General features: G+C 50.5%; 1 protein-coding gene and 1 pseudogene across 2 annotated transcripts; both read left to right on the top strand.

Annotated features, from left to right (window-relative positions):
* Positions 1–428: 428 nt before the first annotated feature.
* GOLGA7B (golgin A7 family member B) lies at positions 429–17,627 on the top strand. Of its 2 annotated transcripts, XM_064269486.1 has the most exons (7): positions 429–846; positions 1,449–1,557; positions 1,752–1,892; positions 8,989–9,114; positions 12,633–12,785; positions 12,874–12,975; positions 14,186–17,627. In XM_064269486.1, the coding sequence occupies exons 3-7, from the start codon at positions 1,785–1,787 to the stop codon at positions 14,294–14,296; spliced, it is 600 nt and encodes a 199-aa protein (XP_064125556.1). In that variant the 5' UTR covers positions 429–846; positions 1,449–1,557; positions 1,752–1,784; the 3' UTR covers positions 14,297–17,627. The 2 variants fall into 2 exon arrangements, with proteins under 2 accessions (XP_064125556.1, XP_064125557.1); XM_064269487.1 differs by lacking the exons at positions 1,449–1,557; positions 1,752–1,892 and having other exon boundaries at positions 14,186–16,216.
* A 39-nt stretch (positions 17,628–17,666) lies between these two features.
* On the top strand, positions 17,667–18,676 carry LOC135227858 (uncharacterized; annotated as a pseudogene).
* Positions 18,677–25,293: the final 6,617 nt, after the last annotated feature.

Raw genomic sequence — 25,293 nt, 5'->3', positions numbered from 1 at the left:
TGCAGGCATATATTTGAAGAAAATTATTTTCTCAGGTCTGCAGCATCCTTTTCTAGCTCACGGGGCTCAAGGCAGTGTGTGTGTGTGTGTGTGTGTGTGTGTGTGTGTGTGTGTGTGTGTGTGTGGAGGGGTGTACACAGAAACGGGAAGAGAAAAAAAGGAAGCCCCAGGGTAGGGTGGGGGAGGGGCAAGAGGTAAACAGGCTGCACCTGGGGCTTGTGATCGGGTCGGGGACCCATCAGCCCCACAGGTTTGAGTATCTTGTCCCAGAACTTCCCAGCTTTTCTCACGTCCGAGCGAGAATTCCCCGGAGGCTGGAGGCCCTGGTAGAGAAAGCAGAACTCCTGGTGCTCTTATTAGGGGGAAGGGCAGGCGGGAGAGGCGGGGCCTCCGGGCGGGGCGGGAGCTCAGCCTCCGGCCGCGGGCGGGGCTCCTCTCCGGCGGGGCGCCGGAGTCTGGGGGCCGCGGCTTCCCCCTCTCCACCCGCGGAGGCGCCTGGCCCCTTCTCCGCCCCCACCCCTGTCGCTGCTGTCAAAGATAAACCGGGCCGTTGCCTGCAGGAGCAGCAGCAGTGGGCGATCGGGCCGTGAAGAGCCTCGGGTGCGGCCTCGCCTCCCCAGCCCGTTGTCAGCACCGCGGACAGCACAGCGCGCCTCCCCAGGACTTAGCCTCCCTACAGCCCACCAGTCCACCTAAGCCCTGGCACGCGGCACTCGCATCAGCACCGCGGGCAGCGCCCGGGCCCCACCTGGCCGCCGCCAGCCCACCGGCTCCCAGAGTCAGCACCACGGACAGCCCCCCTCGGCAAGCCGGCCGCAGGCTGCGAGCCAGAACATGGCCACCGAGGTAGGGGGTGAGCACCTGGCCCGCAGGCAGTGCTGACTACCGCGGGAACAAATCCCCGCTAGGGGCAAACCGGGAGAACTGAGCAGGAGAGGAAGGCGGGGGTGGGGAGGGTGGAATGGGGCGGTTCCCTGGGTTGGATCCGGAGGGAGAGGGTGGGGGGTATAGTGGCAGGGGCTCCTCGTGAGGGCTTCTCTCTGACCGCGGTGCGTCAACCTTCTTCTCCATGCCCCACCTGAGCCCTAGAGTGGCCCGTGCCACTTGTTGGCACTAGAGCCAAGGTTCCTCTAGGGCCCCAGGCTGAGATTTCCCCTTGTCCCTGGACTGCAAGTCCTGAACTGATTCCCTAGAGGGCTGGGGATGGGAAAGGAAAGGGAAGGCGGGCCAGCCACTGTTGCTGTGCGGTGCAGTCATCCAGCTTCTGAACCCAAAAGCTTGGCTAAGTGATGAGAGACCTACCTCTACATCTGCATTTCCTTCTGGGGAAAAAGATGTCTTCAGCCCAAGAACCAAATGACTGGTTTTAATAGGCTGCCTGCAGTGACCCCCACTTTTGCACATCCCCCTTTCTTGCTTTTTCACCCCATTTGAATCTCTTGTCCCAGGGTGTCCACTTTTCCCCTGTGTCTGATGGGAGGTGCTACCTTCTTCAGGTTGTGCCTACGAGTGTGTCACCTTCAAAGGACTTGATGATCAAACCAAGGAACCTGTTAGGTGAGAGCAGAATTCCCTCTCTGCCCCTATGGTTGGTCTAGTCAATATCACCACCTCATTTTGTGAGGGAGGTGGGAATTCTTTATGTCCCCATTTTATGAGTGGTAAAACTAACCTGTGGAGAAGGGGAGGACCTCTTTGATGCTCACACAGCATGTCAGCAACAGAACTGAAAGTTTCTTTTATTTCTGGAGTGAAACCCAGGGCACCGGGTCTCCCCAGTTTTGATGTGGATCTCCTTTGTGGCCTTCCCCATTTCCAACCCATCTGAAACTCAAGACAGAGGAAGAGTAAAGGCTTTTCAACAATTCTATGGAGTGGCTCTGGGCATCCTGGTGAGCAGTGTGACATTAATGCCAAATGTTACTGTTATTATTCTGCTGCCGTCACCACAGAACAAGGTGCAGTTTCTTGGCATCACTGTGCTTCCTTAAAAGGTGGGTTAGCTAGGAGGACAGTTCACCCCCAGACCCTGTGAGGGCGCTGACCCCCAGAGACCCATGGAGCTTGGATTCTAGGGTGGAGGAATGCAGAATGCCCAGAAAGTGCCAAAGATACTGAGATGAGCAGGAAGAACAAAGAGAAATGGCCAAGGAGCTGGTCACCTTCCAGATAAGGCTGCCAGACTGCAGCAGAGGCTGCTGGTGTTGGACAGGAAGGAGAAACTTCAGTCACACAGACATGGCTGGGCCAGCAGCGTGGGCAGAGAAGGCAGCTCCCTCTGTGATGTGATCTGACAGATTGCAAGAGGCCCATCTGTTCCAGCATATCTCCCTCTTGGGACCGCTATGGTCCACAGATTCCAACCATTAGGCTCACGTCTCTAGGTCGAGGCATTGTTTCCAGGAGGCTGCTGTTAGGCGTGCATAACTTTCCCCTGGGAGAGGCTCTGTTCGTAACACCAATGTGGATACAGCACTTTCCTGCGTACAAAGCGCTATCACACGTGTGATCTCCTTTGAGGCTTAGTGCAATCCTGTAAAGTGGGCAAGGATGGTATTATTACCCCCAGTTATCAGATGAGACTACCGAGACTCAGAAGCTTGCCCGAGTCCTGTGAAGGAGCCAAGGAAGGCATCATTATCCCATTTTACAGATGATACAGCTGGGGCCTAGAGACTTACTCAAGAAAATATGGCTAAATTGTGGTAGGGCCAGGACTGGAACTTGAGTCTTCTGCTTCCCTGGACAGTACTTTGTAATTTTTTCCCCTTGCACCCAGGGTTAGTGTATTCAATTAGGCAATTGTATTGCCTAATAGAGAGGATGGTGCTAGGGGTCTTGACATGGGACTTTCACAGGGGAAGGGATGCAAAGGAGGTCAGGGCAGAAGGGCTGGAGTGTGGGGACTCGGGCCCCCCGACTGGCCTGGTTGGATCAGCTTGAGGTCATGGTTCAGAGGCCCAGAAGGAATGGGCACTAAGGAAAAGCATTGCCTGTTTTGGAATTTGGCCTTGGGTGGACACTGATGGCAGTCTCGGGGAAGGAAGCCTTAGCCCTGCCAAGGCACAGGACATTTACATTATCTGGGCTATGGGGTGAATCATTCTCCCTGGGCTGTTTTGAATCATTCTCCTGGCCTGTTTTTACTATTAGAACTGGGTTAAAATTACCAGGAAACACCTGTTAGGGGAAGCAAACCCTTACTCCAGACTCCTGTGGCTATTCCTTTAGAATTCTGAATGGAAAGTCCTCAGCTCCAGTAGAAGGTGTATTGATGGGAGGAGAGAGAGAATGGATGAAAAAAAATCCTTGTATGTGAGGCATGAACACTGGATCTTTTCTACTCCCTAATTTCGTTTGGGGCCCTGGTGGCATAGTGGTTAAGAGCTCGGCTGCTAACCAAAAGGTTGGCAGTTCAAATCCACCAACTGCTTCTTGGAAACCCTACAGGTGTAGTTCTACTCCGTTCTGTAGAGTTGCTATGAGTCAGAATCTATGAGTTGGAATCGAGAGCAACGGTTTTTTAAATTTCTGTTTAGGAATTAGCATTAGGGGAGAGTGTGTGTGAGGAACTCAAAGGAGGGACAAGGCCTCTTGAGTGATACACTGACCTCATTTGGAAGGCTTCAATAAGCCCATTTCCTGAGTGGCAAGCCTGTGTGAATGTGTGTCACTGGGAGCAGGGGCCTCCCCAGGAAGCAGTCCAGATGGCCAAGAATGACTGGGAAGTGCCTGTCTGGGAGGGGCTTTCTGAGTGGTGGAGTTTGGCCCCTAAGAGATTTCTAAACGCACCCAAGCAGCATTATCCCAGCAGGACACTTGGAGGCTTGATCTCAGGTGTGGAACGAACAGCCAGCCGACAATGGGTCAGGCTTGGCTCCTGGTTTAGGCAGAGAAGGGAGGCTCTGCCAGGCTTTCTATCCTTAGTTCTGGTCTGGTTACCTGTGACTCGTGAGCCTTACTGTTCCTCCACGCCCCAGGCAGGGGGTCATGGTGGGCTCTTCAACTGAATCTGTTTCTTGAATTGAGCCTCAAATGCATCCTGTGGAATTAGGTGGTTTTTAATGAGAATGGAGATGGTGTGGGCCCAGATGTGACTTCCTGTATGTCTTGGGCATACTGGCCTGGGAATACTCATTGCACTCCAGTGCTTGCTCCTCCCCACCCCTGCCAGGTTGACTCTGTGGAGTGCATGGGTCTACATGTCTGACAGGGAGTACTTGTCATCCAGGCAGCCTCCCCCTCCCTGCCATACTGGAGTTTGAAAGGTGGTGCCAGCAGATCTCACCTCTGATTTTCTCTTTTTTCCTCATGAAATGCCTCTTGGTCCTGTCCTTACACAGCAGCCAATAGGTCAGCAGATGGTGATGGAAGATTGGGGCAGGCTTGAGGAAGGTGAGATGTGAAAGAGAAGCCCAGGTCTCTGGGTCAGTTAAGAAACCCTTGGGGAGAGGCTCAGGGGGAACTGAAGCCTCCGAGAGAGGTGTGCCCATGTTCTGGGATCTTCTCGAAAGCTAAATAGCTGGCAGGGGGCCTGGAGCCTGGCTCGAGCTCTGGCCCAAGGGCTCCTGCCACGAGATTCCTTATTTGGAGGTCCTAAACTGGCAGCTCTAGGGCTGAATCCTGTCCACAAGCATGCCTTCTTTTGTCTTCTTAGTGCTTACAAATTTTAAACATTTATTTGATACATGTAAAAATCAAGACATTTCACATGAGGACAACCTGGATTTATAGCTTCTCTTGAAAAACCAGAAGTGCTGGCAACCTGGGTTCACATTCTCACGTGACAATGATCGGCTGCCTTTTCAAGACAGGGCATGAGTTCTCTAGTTAGCTGCAGTCCCCGCCTGGCCCACTTACTCCTTAGCACCTGTAAACATTTGCATTCATAATCCCTGACAAGGCCTCTAGAATGTCAGAGCTGGGAAGGGGCTTCAGAGATTACATAGTTCCAACTTCTCATTATACAGTTGAGGAAACGGAGCCCAGAGAAGGGAAGAGTTTTCCAGAATCACGTAGCCTGGACTAGCAGCCAGGTCTCCTGCTCCCAAGTCTTGCATCAGGGCTCATTGCACTTCACAACTGTGCCATAGATTGAGAGGGTAAGGAGAGCCAGCCTTGTCTTAAGTCCAGCTCTTCACTAACTACAGATGGGTCTGTGATATGTGTGCTCTATGTAGACCTGGGAGACCAAGGCTCTGGCATATAAAATGTGTCTGATACCATACTCTAGCAACTCATCAAGACCTCACAAACACTCTTCAGGGAGAGAAGCAGATCCCTAGTCACCCAGAGCCAGGACAGTGTTCTAAGTAAGGACATGGTTGGGGTGGGGAAAGATGTTGGCCCCTCCCACTCTGGCTACTTTAGAACCCATGGATCAAACAAGGCCAAGAGGAAATGGGACTGTATTATTTAGGTGAACCGTTGCCATCGAGTTGATTTTGACTCATACCAATCCTGTAGGACAAAGTAGAACTGCCCCATAGGGTTTCCAAGGCTATAAGTGTTTATGCAAGCAACCTGCCACATCTTTGGGCTCAAACCACCAACCTTTCATTTAGTAGCCAAGCGCTTAAGCACTGTGCCACCAGGGCTCAAATCTTAATGGCTTAATACAATAGAAGTTTATTTTCTGCTCAGCAAGGTCCCAGGCAGGTGTTCCTGATCAGAGGTGGTTCTCCAGGCAGTGATTCAGGGACCCGGGCTCTTTGCATCTTATGGTTTCACCATCTTCAACACATGGCTTCCTCTTCCCATTGAGGGGGAAAGAGCACAGAGAAGTGGCAGATTTTTGTGAGTCAAGCCTATATGTGACATTGATTGCTTCATTGACATTATTCTACTCAGTCCCATGGCTGCATCTAATGACAAAGGGTGCTGGGAATTAATCTAGCTGTGTGCCTGGGGGAAGAAGAAATGGCTGTGAACAGCCAGGGAGTCTCTAGACACCCATCCCTTCACGGAAGCACACATGCATGTGTGTGTACGCATAGGTGCATGTGTGTGTTCAGGCAGAGACTTGAAGCTGTTGGAGGGAGGAAGCTGTGTCTATGTTAGAATGGCTAAAGCATTGTTCATCTCTTTCTGTTTCACCACTACTTTTCCTGGTTTAGACCCACTCAGAGTCAGAATCAACTTGACAGCAACCAACGACAGCAACTACAAAGATACTCATCCCTTCAACTGAACCCCTGACCCGGTCTTGCCCACTTCCCATCTACCCCCCACGAAGCAGCCAGAATGATCTTTCTAGGGCCATGAATGTTCATCCTCAAAATCAACTGGCTCTTGTAAGCTGGTTTTAGAAAAGTGGAGTGAGGCCGTAGCCCATTCCTTTTCTTTCTTTTTAATTTTTATTGTGCTTTAAGTGAAAGTTTACAAATCAAGTCAGTCTCTCGTACAAAAACTTATATACACCTTGCTAGGTACTCCTAGTTGCTCTCCCCCTAATGAGACAGCACACTTCTTCTCTCCACCCTGTATTCCCTGTGTCCATTCAGCCAGCTCCTGTCCCCCTCTGCCTTCACATCTCCCCTCCAGACAGGAGCTGCCCACATAGTCTCATGTGTCTACTTGAGCCAAGAAGCTCGCTCCTCACCAATATCATTTTCTATCTTACAGTCCAGTCCAATCCCTGCCTGAAGAGTTGGCTTTGGGAATGTTTCCTGTCTTGGGCTAACAGATCCTTTTCTTTTGAAAACACAAAATTAATGAAACCTTAAGCAGACAGCAGATACATTAAAAAGTGATTTATTTATATTACCAAAGGATTCTTTATTTTTCAGTTATCATGGGATCCTAGTAGATGTCAATAGGACTTCAATTAAAACCCTGATTAGAGGAATCAAGGAATATTAAGACTAAAAGAACATTTATAGATTATTTAATCCAGTCACAATATTTGGAATCACATTTCTTACATAAAACAAGGTTCGCGGGAGCAGGAGATCAGTGGGATGCAGACCCCAAATTCTCATAAAAAGACCATACTTAATGGTCTGGCCGTGACTAGAGGAATCCCGGCGGTCATGGTCCCCAAACCTTCTGTTGGCAAAGGACAGGAACCATCCCCGAAGACAATTCATCAGACATGAAAGGGACTGGACAGTGGGTGGGAGAGAGATGCTGATGAAGAGTGAGCTAATTATATCAGGTGGACACTTGAGACTGTGTTGGCATCTCCTGTCTGGAGGGGGGATGGGAGGATAGAGAGAGTTGGAGGCTGGCAAAATTGTCACGAAAGGAGAGACTGGAAGGGCTGACTTATTAGGGGGAGAGCAAGTGGGAGTAAGGAGTAAGATGTATATTAACTTATATGTGACAGTCTGACTTGATTTGTAAACGTTCACTTGAAGCTCAATAAAAGTTAATTAAAAAAAACAAAAAAACAAGGTTCGCCTGCATTAGGAAAGTCTCATATTGTGCTCCCCTGCTTCCCATTCTTTTACCACCTTGATCCACCAAGTATCTGCTCTTTCTACTACATCGACAGTCTTTCCTCTATTTATTATTTCCCCTAGCTTTTAAGCAAGTTCAAGTACCTTCCGTCTTAAATCTTGGCCCCAGAAGAAACCCATCCTAGCTCTTTGTGATCTATCATTTGTCTCCTCTAACCTCTCGTCTCTCACTGTTGTCAGCTAATCCGCAAACCAACTCCAGTCTCACTGAAATCTGCCTCCAGCCATTGGAGCATGTTCTCTGCTATCATTACTTTGCACAAGCTTCTCCCTTTGTCTGGGTTGCCTTTTCTTCCCTTTCCCCATCTCCTGTCTATCTTCTGCCACTGGTAACTCCTGGCCTACCTTTATGACTTAACACGGGCTTCAGGAAGCATCTTCTGAGTAAGTGTTTCTGGGCAAGATGTTACTTCTTTGTAGCATTTATCACAGTCTAATTAATTATATATTTACTTGTCTTCCTCCCTGGAGCTCACAGACTGTCTTTTGCTCAGTGTCCCCAGAACCTGGCAATGGTAGGGACTCAATAAATGACAGCTGAGTGATGGAATGGATTCACCTTAATTACACATTCATCTTAATTACAAAGAATGAACTGTTCACTGTGCCTTTGAGGCTCAGTCTCCACTGTGGTTCCAGTGTTTAGCATCTTTCACCCAGTGGGATGCTTGTCTCAAATGTGGGTGACTAAGACTGGAAAAGTGGAACAAAGAGGCCTGTTCCCTTGCAAAGTCGAGCCTACTCTCCTCAAACACTGGAGTTTGTGTCAATGTCAAGTCCACAGGTGGGCACAAGGGACAGGAATTGCCCCACTCCTTCCTACCAGGGCAGAGTAGCTCTTCAGTTTCTGGCCTCAGTTCACTTAATCCACAATCTTCTCTGGGGGATTTCGGACACTTATGGACCCCTGCTTTCCTACGGTGACGTGTGCTGGACATAGAAACCATCTGTGGTTCTCTCTGGCCTGAGCCATAACTTGGCCTGAACCTGAATCTCCCCCTGAGGTCATGGGCATATCAGGTACTCCTTTGTTCCACCTGTTCCCCACCTCCCAAACCCCACCCCAACCCTACTGCAAGTTCTAATCAGCAGGGCCTGAGGCTTCAGTCTTGTTCATCAAAGGCAGGGCCTGACAAGTTGTAAACACTCAATATTTGCTGAATGAATGAAAGGGGGCGGGGAGGGGGGAGAAAGGGTCTAGACTGGGCACCAAAATGTCCTGTTCCTCTTGCTAGAGCTCATTTCTAGTTGTATTGAACCTCTTATTTTGGTTCAGCTTTGGCCCTGCTTCAGGCTTTTTCTAGAACTTTCTGGGATAGCTCAAGGCATCTTATCTTGGATAATCTCCACAGTTCTCCTTCCCCCAGCCTTCCTGGAGCACATGCAGGGTGACCAACTCCTGTCCCAGTTTGCCTGGCACTTTGCTGGTTTTTAGCACTGAAAGTCCCATGTCTGGGAAACCCCTCAGTCCCAGGCAATCGGAGAGGAATAGTCACCCTTAGCATGTACCTCCTTTATGTCTCCTCAGGTCCACAACCTGCAGGAACTCCGACGAAGTGCTTCCCTGGCCACCAAGGTCTTTATCCAGAGAGACTACAGCGAAGGCACCATCTGTCAGTTCCAGACCAAATTCCCCCCAGAGCTGGACAGCCGGGTAAGAAATCTCTCTCTATACTTGGAACACAGGCCAGGATAGAACTGAGGGGCTTACTTGAAGGTATTTTTTTTCCAAGATAAAAGTAATATAAGACACAGAACAGGGTCAGCCACTTCACGTGGAAGAATAAAAAATATCCTTAACGCTGTCTTGGTGTCTCTTCATAGAAAGTTAGAGCTCACGAAACCTCAGAGATCTTCTAGGCCAGCAGCTCTCAAATTTCAGTTGCATGAGAATCTCCTGAAGAGCCTGATTTACAATGTCAATCCCTGAGCCCTAGTCCATGCCCAAGGAGCCCTGGTGGCCCAGTAGTTAAAGTGCTTGGCTGCTAACTGAAAGGCTGGCAGTTCTAACCCACCAGCCACTTCATGGGAGAAAGATGTGGCAGCATTCATCGTAAAGACTTACAGCCTTGGAAACCCTATGGGACAGTTCTACACTGCCCTATAGGGTCGCTATGAGTCAGAATGGGCTCAATGGCAGTGAGGTTCCATGCTGACTCAGCCGGTGGCCTGGGATCTAGGAATGTCTATTTTTTAAGCAGCAGTTCTCAACCTTGACTGCCTGCACATCAAAATTCCCTGGGGAGCTTTAAAAAATCTTGATGTCCAGGCTGCATCCCAGACCAATGAAATCAGAATCTCTGGGCCTGGAGCCCAGGCATCAGTATTGTTTTAAATCTCCCTAGGCAATTCCAATGTGAAGCCAGCACAGAGGACTTCGGTTTTTAGTGCAGAATCTCCAGGTGATTTGGAGTCAGGTGATTCAGAGATCACTGTTTGAGAATCACAGGTCTTCTAGTACATGCGTCTTCTCAGGCTTGGCTGCACATTCCGATCACCTGGGAAGCTTTTTTAAAAACTTACTTTGCAAGGAGTCCATTTGGGTAGGGTAGGGCAGACGTGGCCTTTGCTGTCCTTATAACCCCTCCCCATCTACATCAGAATCTCTTGGGAGTGAGACTTGGGCATATGCTGGTGTTAAAGGCTGCTCAGGTGGCTTAGTGTGCAGCCAGAGTCTGCAGCTGGAGTCCAGAACCACTAAGCTTTTCTTAATAAAATTGTGGTCTGTGGACTGGCATTATCAGCATCACCTGGGAGCTCGTTAGAAATGCACAGTCTCAGGCCTCTGCCTGGATCTACTGAATCAGAACCTGCATTTTCACAAGACCTTTAGGTAATTCGTGTACACATTCATTTGAGAAGCACTGCACTAGTCTACCCCTCTCATTTAACAGAGGAAACTGAGGGCCAGGAAGGGAGAGTGACCTACTCATGGTCTAAAGCAAGCTAGCAACAGTGGCAGAAGGGCCTCAGTGCCCCGGATCTTGGCTTTTGCCTAGGGCTCATATTTTCTTACTGACGCAATTGCATCCTTGGTAAGTAGGGATGAAACTGGATGCCTCTGTGGCAGGGAAACTTAGAGACCTAGAGGGTGTGGCTGGCGGCTGCTCTTCCCCCCTTCCCCCTGCTTTGGGCACAGGGGGAGCCCGATGCTCCGTGCTAGAGTCTGGTGGTGGCATCAAAAGCAGTGGATAAAACCTTGTGTGAAGGGCTCTAGACTCAGCTACCTGGGTGCTTCCTGATCTAGAGACCTCTTGCAGGGAGTCAGCTCCTACTGTGTTTTTTGGTGTACGCAGCCCTCCTTCCAGGCCGCCTTAGAACTGATCCAGAGTTGGGGGAGGGTAAAGGAAAGACTCTGATCCTTCCGTTCAACAGCCCAGGCAGGCAGACCTGGGCTTGGCTGACCTGACCCCAACCAGCTTTTGGGGAGCAGTGTGGGTCTTCTTCTTCTCTTATTATGCCCATCCTTTGGGATGGGGTGATCCCTGGGGCAGAGTAGCAGGGCTTGAACCATAGACCAGGTGGACAGAATTTTCTCTGTGTTTCCTCCGGATCTGTGTAGGGGCAGAGGCTCGGAACTCCAAAGCTTCTGACTGTTCCTGGGGAGAGCTTTTGCCCTAGACAGGCATGGGAGGCCCCTAACCTGCATGATGGCCAGTTCTGGTCCTATGGGAGTGTGGCTGGGGAGGGGGTGCTCTGAAGAATGTGGACGGGTCCACAGACACTTTGACATCTGCTGAGTTTGGAACATGACCTTTAGGCTGTCTGGGGTAGGGCTATGTGGTAAAGAGCGTAGACTCTGGGGTCAGAGCTGTGTAAACTTGGACAAGTCCACTCAGCATTCCAGCAAGTATTTATTAAGCACTTACTATGTATTAGGCCCTGAGGATATAGGAGGAACAGACCCTCATGGAATTTATTTTCTGTTAGCGGGTACAGAAAAGGAGCCAACGAGCAAGTCCATGTGTAGTAGCTCAGGTGGTGACAAATATTACGGAGAAGACTAAGGGGGAGGCCGGGGGAGAGGGAGAACTGGGGAAAGTGGATGGTTGGGAAAAGCCTCTTGCATAAGGTGAGACCTGAGAGAAGAAAGGGATGGGCCATGGGGATGCCTGGGGGAGGAGAGTTCCAGCTGAGGCCACAGGCACACTTGGCACTTTTGAGAAGCAGTGGAGAGGCCAGTGTGGCTGGAGAGGAGCTGAGTGAGGAAGAGAGCACAAGATGGGCTCAGAGGGGCAGAAGGGCAAGGCCATTTAGGGCCGAGCAGACCACTAGAAGGACTTCTTGGCTTTTACTGGAAGAGATGGGAAGACTTTGGAAGCTCTTGGTCAGAGGTGTGACAGGATCTGATATACGTTTTCCACTCAGGCAGGGGACAGGCTGGGAGCAGGGAGACCAGCTGAGAGGCCACAGGGGAGGGTGGCTTGGACCATAGTGCGGCTGTAGGGTCAGTTTCCTCACTTGCAGATGGGGACGATAGTAGTGCTTTTCTGATAGGACTGCTATGAGGGTTAAATGAAATAATGGATAAAAAGCACCTGGCGCATAGAAAGTACATAATAAATTTTATTATTTTTACCATGGATGCAAACAGGTCAGCTTCTCAGCTGTCCAAACACACAGTGTTGTAATGTTGTGGGTGACCTCTTAGCTAGGAAGAAATGCCCCCTCCTAGAGACACTCCTGAGGTCTCATCCCCCTAGCTTCATGCAACTGGAGTCCCACTGACTCAGTACTGAGCCCTTTTGCTGTCATCAAGAAGGAGGGGTAACAAAGTCCCCAGAAGTCTTGTCTGATCTTCTGCAGAAAGCACTCCCACCTAGGATGTCATGTGAGCTTCCTGTCTTTGAAGGAGTCCAAACAGTTATTCTTATTCCCATCTTACAGATGAGCAAATCGAGTCCCAGAGTGGTTAAGCCATTAGTCCAAGGTCACACAGCGAGTTGATGTTCAAGTCTGGTCTGGAACCCAGGTTTCCTGACTCTCAATTCAGTGCTCCTTCTGCTCCACCTGCACCTGCAGCCTCTCTGGTCTGGCCTGTGAACCCAGGTGTCTCCCGCCACCCCATGGCGTCCCTGCCAGTGCTCCCACAGCCCTACCTCTGTGACTCCTGTGACTGCTCTCTGGAAGGTAAAATCTCAGCCTGGCTCCCTGTTCCCTCTCTCCCTTCAGATCGAGCGGCAGCTCTTTGAGGAGACTGTGAAGACCCTCAACAGCTTCTATGCGGAGGCCGAGAAGATTGGGGGCAGCTCCTACCTCGAGGGCTGCCTGGCCTGTGCCACAGCCTACTTCATCTTCCTCTGCATGGAGACCCACTATGAGAAGGTGGGCTCCCTCCCTGGCCTGCCCTGTGCGCCCTCTCTCCGGGCTTCCAGCCTGCATGCTCACCCTCAACTGACCCCTCTCCTTGCAGGTTCTCAAAAAGATCTCCCGTTACATCCAGGAGCAGAATGAGAAGGTCTTTGCCCCTCGAGGTCTCCTGCTCACCGACCCCGTGGAGCGTGGCATGAGGGTTGTATCCTTTCTGGCTGTTCTGTGTGAGGGCTTAGAGCAGCCAACCAGTGGGGTCTCTGGGGCAGTCTGTCTGCCTGTGTGTGAGGCTGCCAGGAAATGGGGACCACCCCAGGGGCCTTCACTCAGGGTTCCCCAGGGTTCCTCACATCGCTGGCCATCCTCCCCCCCTGCCCCCATTAAGTTATCCTTCCTGTTTGTGAGCTTCAGGGTTTGCATTTATGGAGCTACATTTAATCAGTGTTTAATATATGCCAGAGATCATGCTAAGTGCTTTGGAAATCTGAATTCACTTGATTGTCATAACGACTCGGTGAGGTGGGTGACTCTTCTTATCCCCTTTATAGGTGAGGACACTGGGGTGAAATCACTGGCTCAGGTCACCTAGCTGGTGAGGGTCAGAGCCAGGACTTGGGCTCAGGCTCAGCCCTAACCTTGAGGCAGTATTGTCCCTCAAGGAGTATGCAAATCTACCATGTGTTTATATGTCCGCCATCTCTTATAGTCCTCATTTAATTCCGTGAGGGAGATACCATGACCCCCCTTTTGCAGATGAGGGAATTGAGGTCTAGGATGAGGCAACTCCCAAAGTTTCCATCCTGGTGCCAGGCTGGGTCAGGGGGCTCATAGATCCACTCCTTCCACCCGGGATAGTGCAGTCAAGCTGCACACACACCGCTCCTCCTTACTCACAGCAACCAGAGCAGAATTGCTATTTTTTTTGTTTTTTAAACTGGAAAACTCTGTAAAAAACAGACTCCCAGAATCACATGTTTTACAAAGCCCAATGGGAGGCGCTTCCTTTTACTGAGCCTTTATTATGTGCTGGGCTTTGTGTTTAGTGCTTTACACACATTATTTCTTTTAATCCTCACAATAGCTGCAAGATTTCTATTACCTGTACTTTATAGTAGTGATAATTGATGATTAACAAGTTAAGTGATTTGTCTAAGGTTACAGTTTGTGAGTGGGCATGCCAGGATTTGAACTCAGGACAGCAAAGTCTCCATCACCTGTAGCTGAGAGAGGGGGAGGCTGGCGACTGGGTGGTCCCCCTTTTCAGGCCTCCCGCAGCCTTACTGTCTAGGAAGGCCCACAGGCTCAGCTTCCCGCCCGCCTCCCCTGCCGGCCTCCACCGACCGGTTCCGGTAGAGCCCTGCTCTTGGGTCGAGCCCTGCGCAGGCAGCCGTGCAGCTCCCTTAACCGCTGCCCAGATCGAGATCTCCATCTACGAGGACCGGTGCAGCAGTGGCAGCTCCAGCAGCGGCAGCAGCAGCGGCAGCGGCAGCAGCAGTGGTGGGGGTGGTGGAGCGGCGACCCGGTGACTGGCCGAAAGTCCCTGCAGGGAGGCGTATGGCCGGAGCGAGGGCCTCTCAGACCTGCGACGGCTGCGCTACCAGAGCACCCGCTTCTGAGTCATTCTCTGGGTCCACCCTACTGCCAAGAGTGGGAGGGAGGGTGGCTGGCCTGTGTTTCCTACGGCCCTCTGACCCATGCCCCTGCCCCTCCCTGCTCCCTGCCACTCACAGCAGGATTGGTCCACTTCCTGACTGGCTCGTTCCCCGTAAGGCGGGTCTGGGTCATGTGGAGCCAGGCCCTCCTAGGGTAGGCTGGGGTGGGGAGGACCCAGTCCGGAAAGCCTCTTTTCCTTGGCAGCTCCTCTTTCGTCACCCCAGAGCAGGGGGGCCAGGCCTGTCACCTAGAGAATTCCCTTCATGCATGACTCCTCATCCCAAACCCCACTCCACCAGGCCTGGCTGAGGGGACTCTCTCTCCAGCACCTTGCTCCCCATGCCTGTCTCGCAGCAGCTGGCCTTTCTATGCCGCCTCTGGCCTCTGCCTGTCTGTGACCCTGCCTCCACTCAATTTGAGGCCTGGGGAGATGGGAGTGGTCAGCTTATGAACACCGTGGTGGTCCTGGGACTTCCCTGTCCTCCTCCCTGAGTCTGGGGCTATCTGGCCTTGCGAAGAAGTGTCCAAGTCCTGGGCCTTTGCAGGCCACCAGGCTCTGGTCGTGGGACACAGACTGGGGCTCTGGGAGATCATGTGGGGGGTCTGGAGGAACTCTTCATGGCAAGATGTGGCCTGGGAACCTTGAACCTCCTGAGCCGGGGCCATCTTCCTGGGATTAGAGCCTGCCTATACGTGAGAATGACTGTGTGTGTGGACATGTGTGTGAGTATGAGTGTAAGTGCATGTATGAGTGTAAGTCCATGTTTGTATGAGTTCATGTCAGTGTGAATCTGTGTCTGTGAGTCTATTTGTGTGAATGTGTGAGTGTGTGTGTCAGTGCACGTATGTGAATATGTGTGTGCGTCAGTGCATGTGTGTGTTCCTCTTGGTTGCTAGGCTAGTACTGCCTCTCTCTGCATTCTGCCTTGTTTTAGCTACGCAATGGGTTTGTGGCTTCTTCCCTTGTGGGTCCAGCCTGGCCCCTGTAAATAAATGTACTAGGGCCCCTCACTGCTCTTCCTGCGGCTGCCAGCTTGGCACTTCTTCCTGGCCTTCCCTTTCCCTCGGGGTTCCCCCATGCCTCACCTTCAGACTCTACTGTGTGTATTCTGCAGAAGAGAAGTTGGGGTTCTTAGAGGGCAGAGCCGAGCTTCCAGGGCCTTCTGTGCCCCTCTCCCAGCCCCCAATAGGGCAGTGGGGCCACAGCTGCTGCATTTTCAGGGCCCCCCCCGCCCCCAGCCTCCAGGGTTCTTTAAGGCTGTGTGAGAGAGCCTGCAACCTACAGGGGAAAGGCAAACTCGCTCCCAAGGGAAGAAGGGCCATCTAGCCGAGCATGCTCTGGCTTCAGGCTGGGAAGGGAGGCCTGACTGGAAGGGAGCAGCCCTGGCCCTGGTGCCCTGAAGATGGGCAGAAAGGCTGCCTACCTCAGCCAGCAGGAGGTGCTATAACTGGACCTGAAAGCCCAGCTACTGCAGGTGGTTTTCTGGAACCAAAGAGGGGCCTAACTTTCTTCTGGACATGTGAGCAGCGTGTGAGAATAAGGTGCCAACCCAGAGAGCTGGAGATGGTTGGCCCAACCCCTGAGGCCCCAGGGAGTTCTTGGTCCAAGGATTTCCCTGGAGCTACTGCAGCCCTTGACCCCTGGCCCTGGCCTGTGCTGGCCCTGGCCCCACTGTGTGGCTGGGCATTGTGTCTGACCAGTGTATCACCCCGGGGTGGAGGGGTGGCTGGGCGCAGGCAACGGGATGGCCTTTTATTATTTTTTTCCAATAAAAGGACTGCCCAGCTCGAGGCTCTGTTCTGCTTTTGCTCCCCATGGCGATGGGGTGGTGTCCATGTCCAGGACCACCTCATGCAGTGGGCGATGGGGCTGAGCCAGCCACTGTGCTCTTTATGAGCCAGAGAACTGGGCACAGGGGAATCAGATGACTCTGTTCCCAGCTTACATTCTAGTGTGGGAAGGCAGATATTCCAGACCCCCTAATCTGGACTCTATGGGGTACTTACAGCCTTGGGTAGGGGAACGAGCTGGTCTGAAGGCCAGGTCAAAAGCAATTACCTATTTCTTGAGCTTGTACTCTGGATCGAGTCCTCTTAGGGGCTGGACCACATGGGTCAGTCAGCACTGAGGACTAGAAGATGGGTAGGTGTTAGAACCCAGCCGAGTTGTGGCTTGGATTTTATAAGATAACATTTATTGAGCACCTGCTGTGTGCCAGAGACTGCTAAAACCCTATGCTAGAGGTGGAAGGGAACTGAAAGATCCTCTGAGTTCTCTCATTTTATAGAGGTGGAACAGGCCCAGAGAGGGTGAGTCACTTGCCCCAGGTCACACAGCTGGTTGAGGATGACAGGGCCAGACTTAGAGCTGAGGTCTCCTCACTGAGTACGTACTCTGTGACACCATGAGCATGGCACCCAGATGGGAAGTTGCCTAAGGCTGCAGGGTGGCCAGGGACACACACTCGGGTCAGTGGGCCAAGGGTCTGTTCCTGGAGAGGCTCTCACCAGACTGTAGGAACAACCACTCAGCCTGAGTGGGGACTAGGAGGTCCTCTCTGGGTGGCACTGACATGGGTGCTTTCTGCCTCCTGGGGATAGCTAGGGCTTTGCCTGAGCCATGGGTGCAGCCTGGGCTCGACTGCTTCTGCTCAAACCTGGGGCTCGTACAGGGAGGTTCTTGTCTAACATGTCTGACCTGTTTGGGGTAGCAAATATGTTCTGTCCCCAAGCCAGACTTGAATCCCAGCCCACGTGTCCTGGAGAGGAGGTTCTGGTGAAGGCTGAGGACTTCCACACTGGTAAAGCCAACTTGGAATGCTACCGGGTTGGGAGGCATTCAATCCTCCTAGTTTCAAATAACAGCCTAGTTTCAAATACATAGCATTTGCTCTGTGGTAGGCACTAGGTTTAGGCTCTATGTATAACATCATTTAACCCTCACAACAGCCCTCTGTGGTGTGGGCTAATATTTCCATTTTACAGATGAGGAAACTGAGTCTCACGGAAGTAACTTGCCCCAGGCCACACGACTAAGAAAGTGGCAGAGCTTGGCTTTGAACCTAGGTAGTCTGACTCCAAACTGCAAGGAATATGATAGATTCAGCTTTAGAGACCCCTATCAGCAGCTTGAGGTCCTCAGCCATCTGAGGGTTAAGATTTGGCAGATTCTCAGGAAGGACATAGAGCCGTGTCTGGGCTCCATCGCAGGGCTGGTATCTCCAAACCCAGAGCATCACGGGAATGTGGGTGGGCTCTGCTTGGGTGTGCGGGGCCCACGAGGACAGCCTGGTGAAGGGTGATGGGGAGAAACCAAACTCGCTGCAGGCCAGGTTATTTGTGGCTTCTCTCTGCTTACAGCCATGTCCTGCATCCCCCTTGCCAGCCTGGCACAGGCCCCATCAGGCCCGGGGAGCAGAGGAACCCTGCCCCTGCCTTGGCCTGCTGTCCCCCCAGCTTCCGCCTGAAGGCTCCAGCCAGCCAGGCATCCCCCAGGCAGCCCTCAGTGGCCCTTCTCCTTCACTGCCACCAGCACTCCAGTTTCTGGTCAAAGTCAGGGTATGTGTGAAACCAGAGGGTTTACAGAAGCTCGAGGCGCCGCGGAGTGGTGGAATCATGCACTGCACCTGGAATTAGAAAACCCGGGCAGAGCTACTTGGCTGTTGGTGAAGCTTCCCCCATCACCCCAAGTCAGCAGCTGCTCCCAACTAGCAAGAGATTTTCTGTGGCTTCCAGGAGCACAGGGAGAAGGTGGCGTCCAATGGTGTTGACTCTTTTCCCCTGCAGCAAGCCCTTGGGGTGCTGCCTTCTAGGCGACAGCCTTTCTCTAGGGGTCTCCCCACCTCCCTTCTCCAAATCCCTGGAAGCACTTAAAATAATTAGGGTCCTGCCTGGCTAGAGGTATCCCCACTTGGCTTTGGCTTTACTATTGCTTCTCCAAGAAGCCCTGGTGGTGTAACGGTTAAAGAGCTTGCCTGCTTACTGAAAAGTTGGTGGTTTGAACTCACCAGCCACTTTGTGGGAGAAAGATGAAACCTTATAGGGCAGTCCTATACTACTCTGTCCTATAGGGTCACCATGAGTCAGAATCAACTAAAAGGCAATGGGTTTGGTTTTTATTTTTTTCTGCTTCCCCCAGGGTGAAGGCAATGCGAACATGACTCCAAGTCAGACCTGAATTTGAGCTCCCCCTTCATGACATTTTTGTATTGCATTGGGCAAATCTACTGCAAAATACCTCTTTAAGGTGTTAAAAAAAGCAAAGAAGTCACTATGAGGACTAAAGTGCGCCCAGCCCCAAGCTATGGTATTTTCAGTTGCCTCATGTGCATGTGAAAGCTGGACAATGAATAAGGAAGATCGAAGAAGAATTGATGCCTTTGAATTATGGTGTTGGTGAAGAATATTGAATACACCATGGACTTTCAGAAGAATGAAAAAAAATCTGTCTTAGAAGAAGTATAGCCAGAATGCTCCTCAGAAGTGAGGATGGCGAGACTTCATCTCATGTATCTGGACATGTTGTCAGCAGGGACCAGTCCCTGGAGAAGGACATCATGCTTGGTAAAGCAGAGGGTCAGCAAAAAAGAGGGAGACCCTCAATGAGATAGATGGACACAGTGACTAAAACAATGGGCTCACACATAGCAATGATTGTGAGGATAGTGCAGGACTGGGCAGTGTTTCGTTCTGTTGTACAGAGGGTGGCCATGAGTCGAAACCAACTCGACAGCGCCTAACAACAACAACAACATCTTCAAGGCATTAGCGCATAATGGAGACTCCTGGAGACTCAGTTACCTCAGCTATAAGAGTAATAATACCCACTTTGTTTAGATCAGCTGCTCTCAACTTCGGCTTCAGTTGGTACCACCTGGGAACATTATAAATCTCCGGTCCTCTTCCCAGATACTTTGATTTAACTGGTCTGGGTAAGGCCTGGGCATCAGGATTTTTTAAAATTCCCTTGGTGATTTAATGTGAAGGCAAGGTTGAGAACCCCTGGTTTAGCAGTACCTAGAGCCAATGCACCACCACAGCGCCAAGGAGAAGACAGAAAAACATTTGATGTGATTGAACTGTGTTGATGGCAAAGAATATTGGATGCACCGTGGACAGCCAAAAGAACAAGTCAGTCTTAGAAAAAAATACAACCAGAATGTTCCTTAGAAATGAGGATGATGAGACTTCAACTGGATGTGTCATCAGGAAAGACCAGTTGCTAGAAAAGCACACGATGTTTGGTAAAGCAGAAGGTCCATGAAAGTGAGGGAAACCCTCATCGAGATGGGTTGGTACAATAGCTGCAACAATGGGCTAAAATGTACCAAGGATCATGAAGATGGTGCAGGACCAGGCAACCTTTCCTTTTGTTACAAAGTCACCATGAGTTGGAGGCAACTTGACAGCAAATAACAAGTGCCAATGAGATTTCCACAGGCGTCTGAAAATGTTTGAGTCCTGGATAAAAAGCTAATTGGTTTCATGAAAGCAGCCAGACACAAAATGAGTGCAAACTGTATGATTCCATTTATAACAGGTTCAAAGATAGGCAAAAGTAATCTATTACGTTAGAAGTCAGGATAACGGATACCCTGGCTGGGAGGGGGGAGGTACTGCCTGGAACGGGATCTGGGGGGCTTCTGTGGGGCCATACTGTTCTTTTTCTTGATCAGAGTGCTGGTCACACAAGCAGGCTTACTTCATGAGAATTCATTGAGCTGTAGCACTTATGATTTGTGTCTTTTTCTGTACGTACGATGTCACTGCAATAGAATTTACAGAAAAGTTTATTGGCTCCAAAACAGGAAAAGAAAGCACAAATTGAAATGAATGTTTTATTAAAGATGTATAAAATGTAACATTTACGTCACACAGTCAACTGCAATTCAACTCGGTTTGTATGTAGATAGATACGTATGTATGATACTTAGTGGGGGTTGTGGATGTATTTGAGTATGTCTGGCATGATGAGGGGTGGGACCTCCAGAAGAGAGTCTCCCTGGGGCCTAAGAAAGTCTTAGAACTACCCAGGTTTACATGAGGAATTCTTAATCTTGAACCCCTGCACTTGTATGGAAAACGATCGGCCTTTATCTGGGGAAGTGAGTCCACAGCCTTCAGGAGATTCTCAAAGGGGTATGTGACCCCCCTCCCCAAAAGGTTAAGAACAACTCGTTTTGAGGAGTCAGTGAGAAGCTGTCTGTGACTGTGCCTGGCATGAAATAGGGGCTCGGTAGGGTCAGTTTTGTCCCTTCCTTTCCAGAGTCCAGCTTTCGGGGGTTTCCATGTGACCCTTCTCAGGTGACTTCTAGGAGAATTTATTCTCCTGGTAGCGTGAAAGGCAGACTGTGCCGGGCTCACAGTTCTTCCTCTAAGAGGTCATTCAAACAGCCTGCCATTTCTGCATCTGCTGGACGGCAGAGCTGAGCTGGCAGCAGCTCCCCTGGAGCCACGGCGAATCAGGGATGATGGAGGAGGTGCAAGAGTGTGAAGGGCTGCAGCAGCTGGGGATCCCCAGCGACTCACTTAAACTCTCTGAACCTCACCTTTGTCATTTGTAGAATGAGAGCATTGTGGGAATAATGCATCTTTGTGAATGATAATCTCTCTGTTTGTAAGATATCCAATGTACGGTATTGTCGTTTTTTGCTGAAGTTACACTAAACCAGTTGCCACTGAGTCAATTCTGACTCACGGTGATCCCGAATATGTCAGGGTAGAACTGTGCTCAATGGGGTTTTCGATTGCTGATTTTTCGGAAGTAGATTGCCAGGCCTTTCTTCCAAGGTGCCTCTGAGCGGACTTGAACTGCAAACTTTTGGTTAAAGCTGAGCACGTTAACCGTTTGCACCACCCAGGGACTCTGAAGTTACACTAGGACCTCATTATATAGTGGCCTCACGACACGGATTTACAGCAGGTTTCAGATTCTCGTGCAGAATAAACGGATAGTTAGCCGAGGGTTCACTGGCTCCCTGATGTATGCCAGGAACAGTACTGTGCATTATTACCCCATTTCGTCCTCTAACACCTGTTGGGTGGTTATGTTTGAATTCTTATTTTGTGGGTGAGGAAAGTGAGGTTCCAGGTGGTAAGGCAGCTTGACAAGGGCCCACGGCCAGTGTCAGAGCAAAGGCTTGAGCCGAAGTCTCTGACTCCAAACCCTGCTCTCCTTCTGCCACCATAGGTTACAGTCAGACAAAGACTCCGTTCTACCTGGATTGACTCATAAAGACAGATTCCAGACCCAGAGAGAGCATGTGGGCAGATGCAGATACAGAAAAATTAGCTCTCAGGGGCATGAAGGTGCTAGTTATTTTGGAGTAATTCAAGTTATTGATTTCTGTAATGGAAAAGTGACTGGGGACTAGCTACCACCTGAGCACAGGACTGAGTGAGCCTTGGGAAACAGGAAATGTTACACAGGGCCTACACGACCTCACATTATGGGCACTGTCCTGGTCCCTGCTGGCCCCGATTAATCCAGAAGCTCTTTGAGGTTGGAGATCTTGTCTTACTCACTCCCCCACCTCCCTTCCTCTACCCCACGTGCCTTGGGCTTGGCCGGTGAATAGGAAACGTAGCTGACCATAGGTTGGCGGGAAGAGTTGGAAATATGAGATCCTCAGGTCCCTGGGGCAACGTGCCACTGAGAAGCAGCTTAGGCAGACTTAGACGGGCAAGTGCTCACTAAATAACTAAATTAAAGAGTAAAGGCAGTGACCCTAGGTGACCCCTGTGCTGGGCAGCAGCTGTCGGCAATGTTGCCTGGCTGTGTCCTATGGCTCTGCTCACCATCTCTGCCTGTCCTGGGGAGGAGGGAGGAAGCGTGCTTCTCCACCCAGCTCAGCCCTATTATTGTGATGCAGGTAAACCCTTCTGGGGCTGGGTACTTTGCCTGGCAAGTCTGGACCTGAGGACCCTGGTGGGTAAAGTGCCACAGTGGATGGATGGATGGATAAAGAGGAGATGGGTGCAGAAGATGATCGATGGGTCGGAGTTGAGCAAGAGAGCTGCCTGGCTTGAGATGAATGCTCATAGACCCTGGAGAGGCAGGTGAATGGATGGGTTCGGATCGGCCCTGTTCTCCCCAGTGCAGATCTAAATACAGGGCTGGAGCTCTTCAAAGAGAAGAGGCTGTGTTCATCCAGTCCCCAAATGAACTCCACATTTGTAACTCTGAGTGATGTATGTGTCTTGTTGGGAAGGATTCTTAGAGGTCTAGTATGGCCCTAGTTAATGACTTATGGATTGTTGTAAAATCAGGCACTGCTAGAAGTGAAAGCAGGAAGTTGAAGGCCCTGGAGCAAGTTTTAATAACAATACCTGCATTTTATTCATCTGGGCACTGAGCTGAGCGCTTTACATGCTTTTTTCTCGACTAATCCTTAAAATATCTCTAACGAATTGCCGTGTAGTCAATTCTGACTCAAGGCCACCCTAGGCATTGCAGAGTAGAACTGCACTCCACAGGATTTTCAAAGTGGTGACTTTGGAAGCCAGGCCTTTCTTCTGAACAACACCTCTGTTGTTGTTAGGTGCTCTCGAGTCAGCTACGACTCATAGCGACTCTACGTACAACAGAATAAAACACTGCCCAGTCCTGCGCCATCCTACAATCGTTGTTATGCTTGAGCCCATTGTTGCAGCCGCTGTGTCAATCCATCTCGTTGAGGGTCTTCCTCTTTTTCACTGACCCTCTACTCTACCAAGCATGATGTCCTCCAGGGACTGGTCTCTTCTGATAACATGTCCAAAGTATGTGAGACGAAGTCTCGCCACCCTCACTTTTAAGGAGGATTCTGGCTGTACTTCTTCCAAGACAGATTTGTTCATTCTTCTGGAAGTCCCTGGTATATTCAATATTCTTCACCAACACCATAATTCAAAGGCATCATTTCTTCTTTGGTTTTCCTTATTCACTGTTCAGCTTTCACATGCATATGATGTGATTGAAAATACCATGGCTTGGGTCAGGCACACCTTAGTCCGTAAGGTGACACCTTTGCTTTTGGGCACTTTAAAGAGGTCTTTTGCAGCACATTTACCCAATGCAATGCATCATTTGATTTCTTAACTGCTGCTTCCGTGGCCATTGATTGTGGACAAAAACTCTAGGAGGTGGCTATCACTTCCTTGATTTTGTAGACAAAGAAACTAAGGCTCAGAGAGATGAAATGACTTGTTCAAGGTCACTTAGAGAGGGGGCTGATGGCATGTCTGGGATTCAAGCCTGGCTCTGCTTGGTCTCAGAGACTCAAGGTGAAGAGAGAATTTTAAGATGGATGGAAGGAAGGGAGATGGGAGGGTTGTAGGGATTTTGCACCAGCTCTCTAAGAAAGAAGGTGGCATTTGGAATACGTCAGACACCTTCTGCAGCAGGGTAAGGCACTGAGACCTTTCCAGGGCCTGGTACACTGAACACAGCCCCAGGTTCCCTTCTCCCTGTTCCTCTCTGAGTCTGCCTTCGGGTTGTAAATCTTGAGTTTGAGGCCTGAAATTGCAGACTGTACTGGGTTCATTGTCCCTTTGGCCGAAACTTGTCTGTCTGCCACAGTCTCCACAAGAAGTTGGGGAACTTGCCTGTGCGCCTCTCCTTCCCAAGGAGCTCTGCAACCAGATGCAGGGTGGAGGGAGGAAAGTTGGCCCTTACATATTTTTGTGGTGGGGGGAGGGGATGCATTAAATGATTCTAGGGAATAAAATTCTTCATAGATGCCCAGGGGCTGGCCATGAAGGAGAATGAGCTACCTTTATAGGCATTATTTCTGGGCCCCCAGACAACTCGAGAAGCCCTGGTAGTGCAATGGTTAAGCACTCAGCTGTTTGCAGTTTGAACCTACCCAGTGACTCCTGGGGGGAAAGACCTGGCAATTTCCTTCCATAAAGATTACAGCCTAGAAAACGCTATAGAGCAGTTCTACTCTTTCACATGGGGTCGTTATGACTCGATGGTAATTAACAACAACCAGGCTGCTCTGCTTTTGGCAGGTTCTGGGTGGGCATTTCCTGGGAAGAGGTGGTACCGACTTCTCCTTCTGTCCCCCACTTGCTGACCTCATCCCCTCACTTGCTGACCCTTTTACTTCAGGATTATTCTCTTTGGGAACCGCACTGTGTCAGAGAACCAAGCTGAACACATCAGCACAGACAGGCTCCAGGAAGGTTCGCTCTGCCCCCTTATGGCCACTTGTGGTCTTGCCACCTCCTCTCTGCTGAGCTTTGAGCTCCCTGTAGGGCTGGCGTACCCCACATCTCCCACACTGGGGGACTCCCCGGTGTCCTGGGCTTGTCAGACAGCAGCAGGGTGTGTTGGGGCACATGTGAACTTCCACAATGAATAGATCCGGGCTCCATCCTGAACTTTGCTACCTAGTAATAATAATAATTCTAATTTATTGGGCGCTTGGTGCTGTAATGGTTAAGAGCTCAGCTGCTAACCAAAAGGTGGGCAGTTCGAATCCACCAGCTGCTCCTTGGAAATGCTACAGGTCAGTTCTACTCTACCCTGTAGTGTTGCTATGAGTCGGAATCTACTAGATGGCAACGGGTTTGGTTTTTTGGTTACTATGTTTTTTTTTTTTATGTACCAAGGTCCCTGAGTGGTGCAAACAGTTTGCACTCAACTACTAATCTAAAGGTTAGCAGTTTGAATCCACCTAGTGGCACCCTGGAAGAAAGGCCTGGTGATCTGCTTCCACGAAGATTGCAGCCAAAACAAACAAAAACTCTATGTAGCTGTTCTCTGTAACACATGGGGTCTCCATGAGTCAAAATCGGTGGCAATTGGTTTGGTTTGGTACTATGTGCCAGGCACCATGTTAATGTTGTAATGATCGTATTTAATGCTCACAATAACTTAGTTAGG

Source organism: Loxodonta africana, chromosome 16 (assembly GCF_030014295.1).
Source record: "Loxodonta africana isolate mLoxAfr1 chromosome 16, mLoxAfr1.hap2, whole genome shotgun sequence".
NCBI classification, from domain to species: Eukaryota; Metazoa; Chordata; class Mammalia; order Proboscidea; family Elephantidae; genus Loxodonta; species Loxodonta africana.
Note: the sequence above shows the minus strand (reverse complement) of the source record. Positions and strands in the feature narration are given on the sequence as shown.

Coding starts and splice junctions, on each gene's coding strand:
- GOLGA7B (XM_064269486.1), top strand. CDS start 1,785: ATGTGGATCTCCTTTGTGGCCTTCCCCATTTCCAACCCATCTGAAACT. Junction 1,893..8,988: donor GAGTGGCTCTGGGCATCCTG/GTGAGCAGTGTG, acceptor ATGTCTCCTCAG/GTCCACAACCTGCAGGAACT. Junction 12,786..12,873: donor TGGAGACCCACTATGAGAAG/GTGGGCTCCCTC, acceptor CTCTCCTTGCAG/GTTCTCAAAAAGATCTCCCG.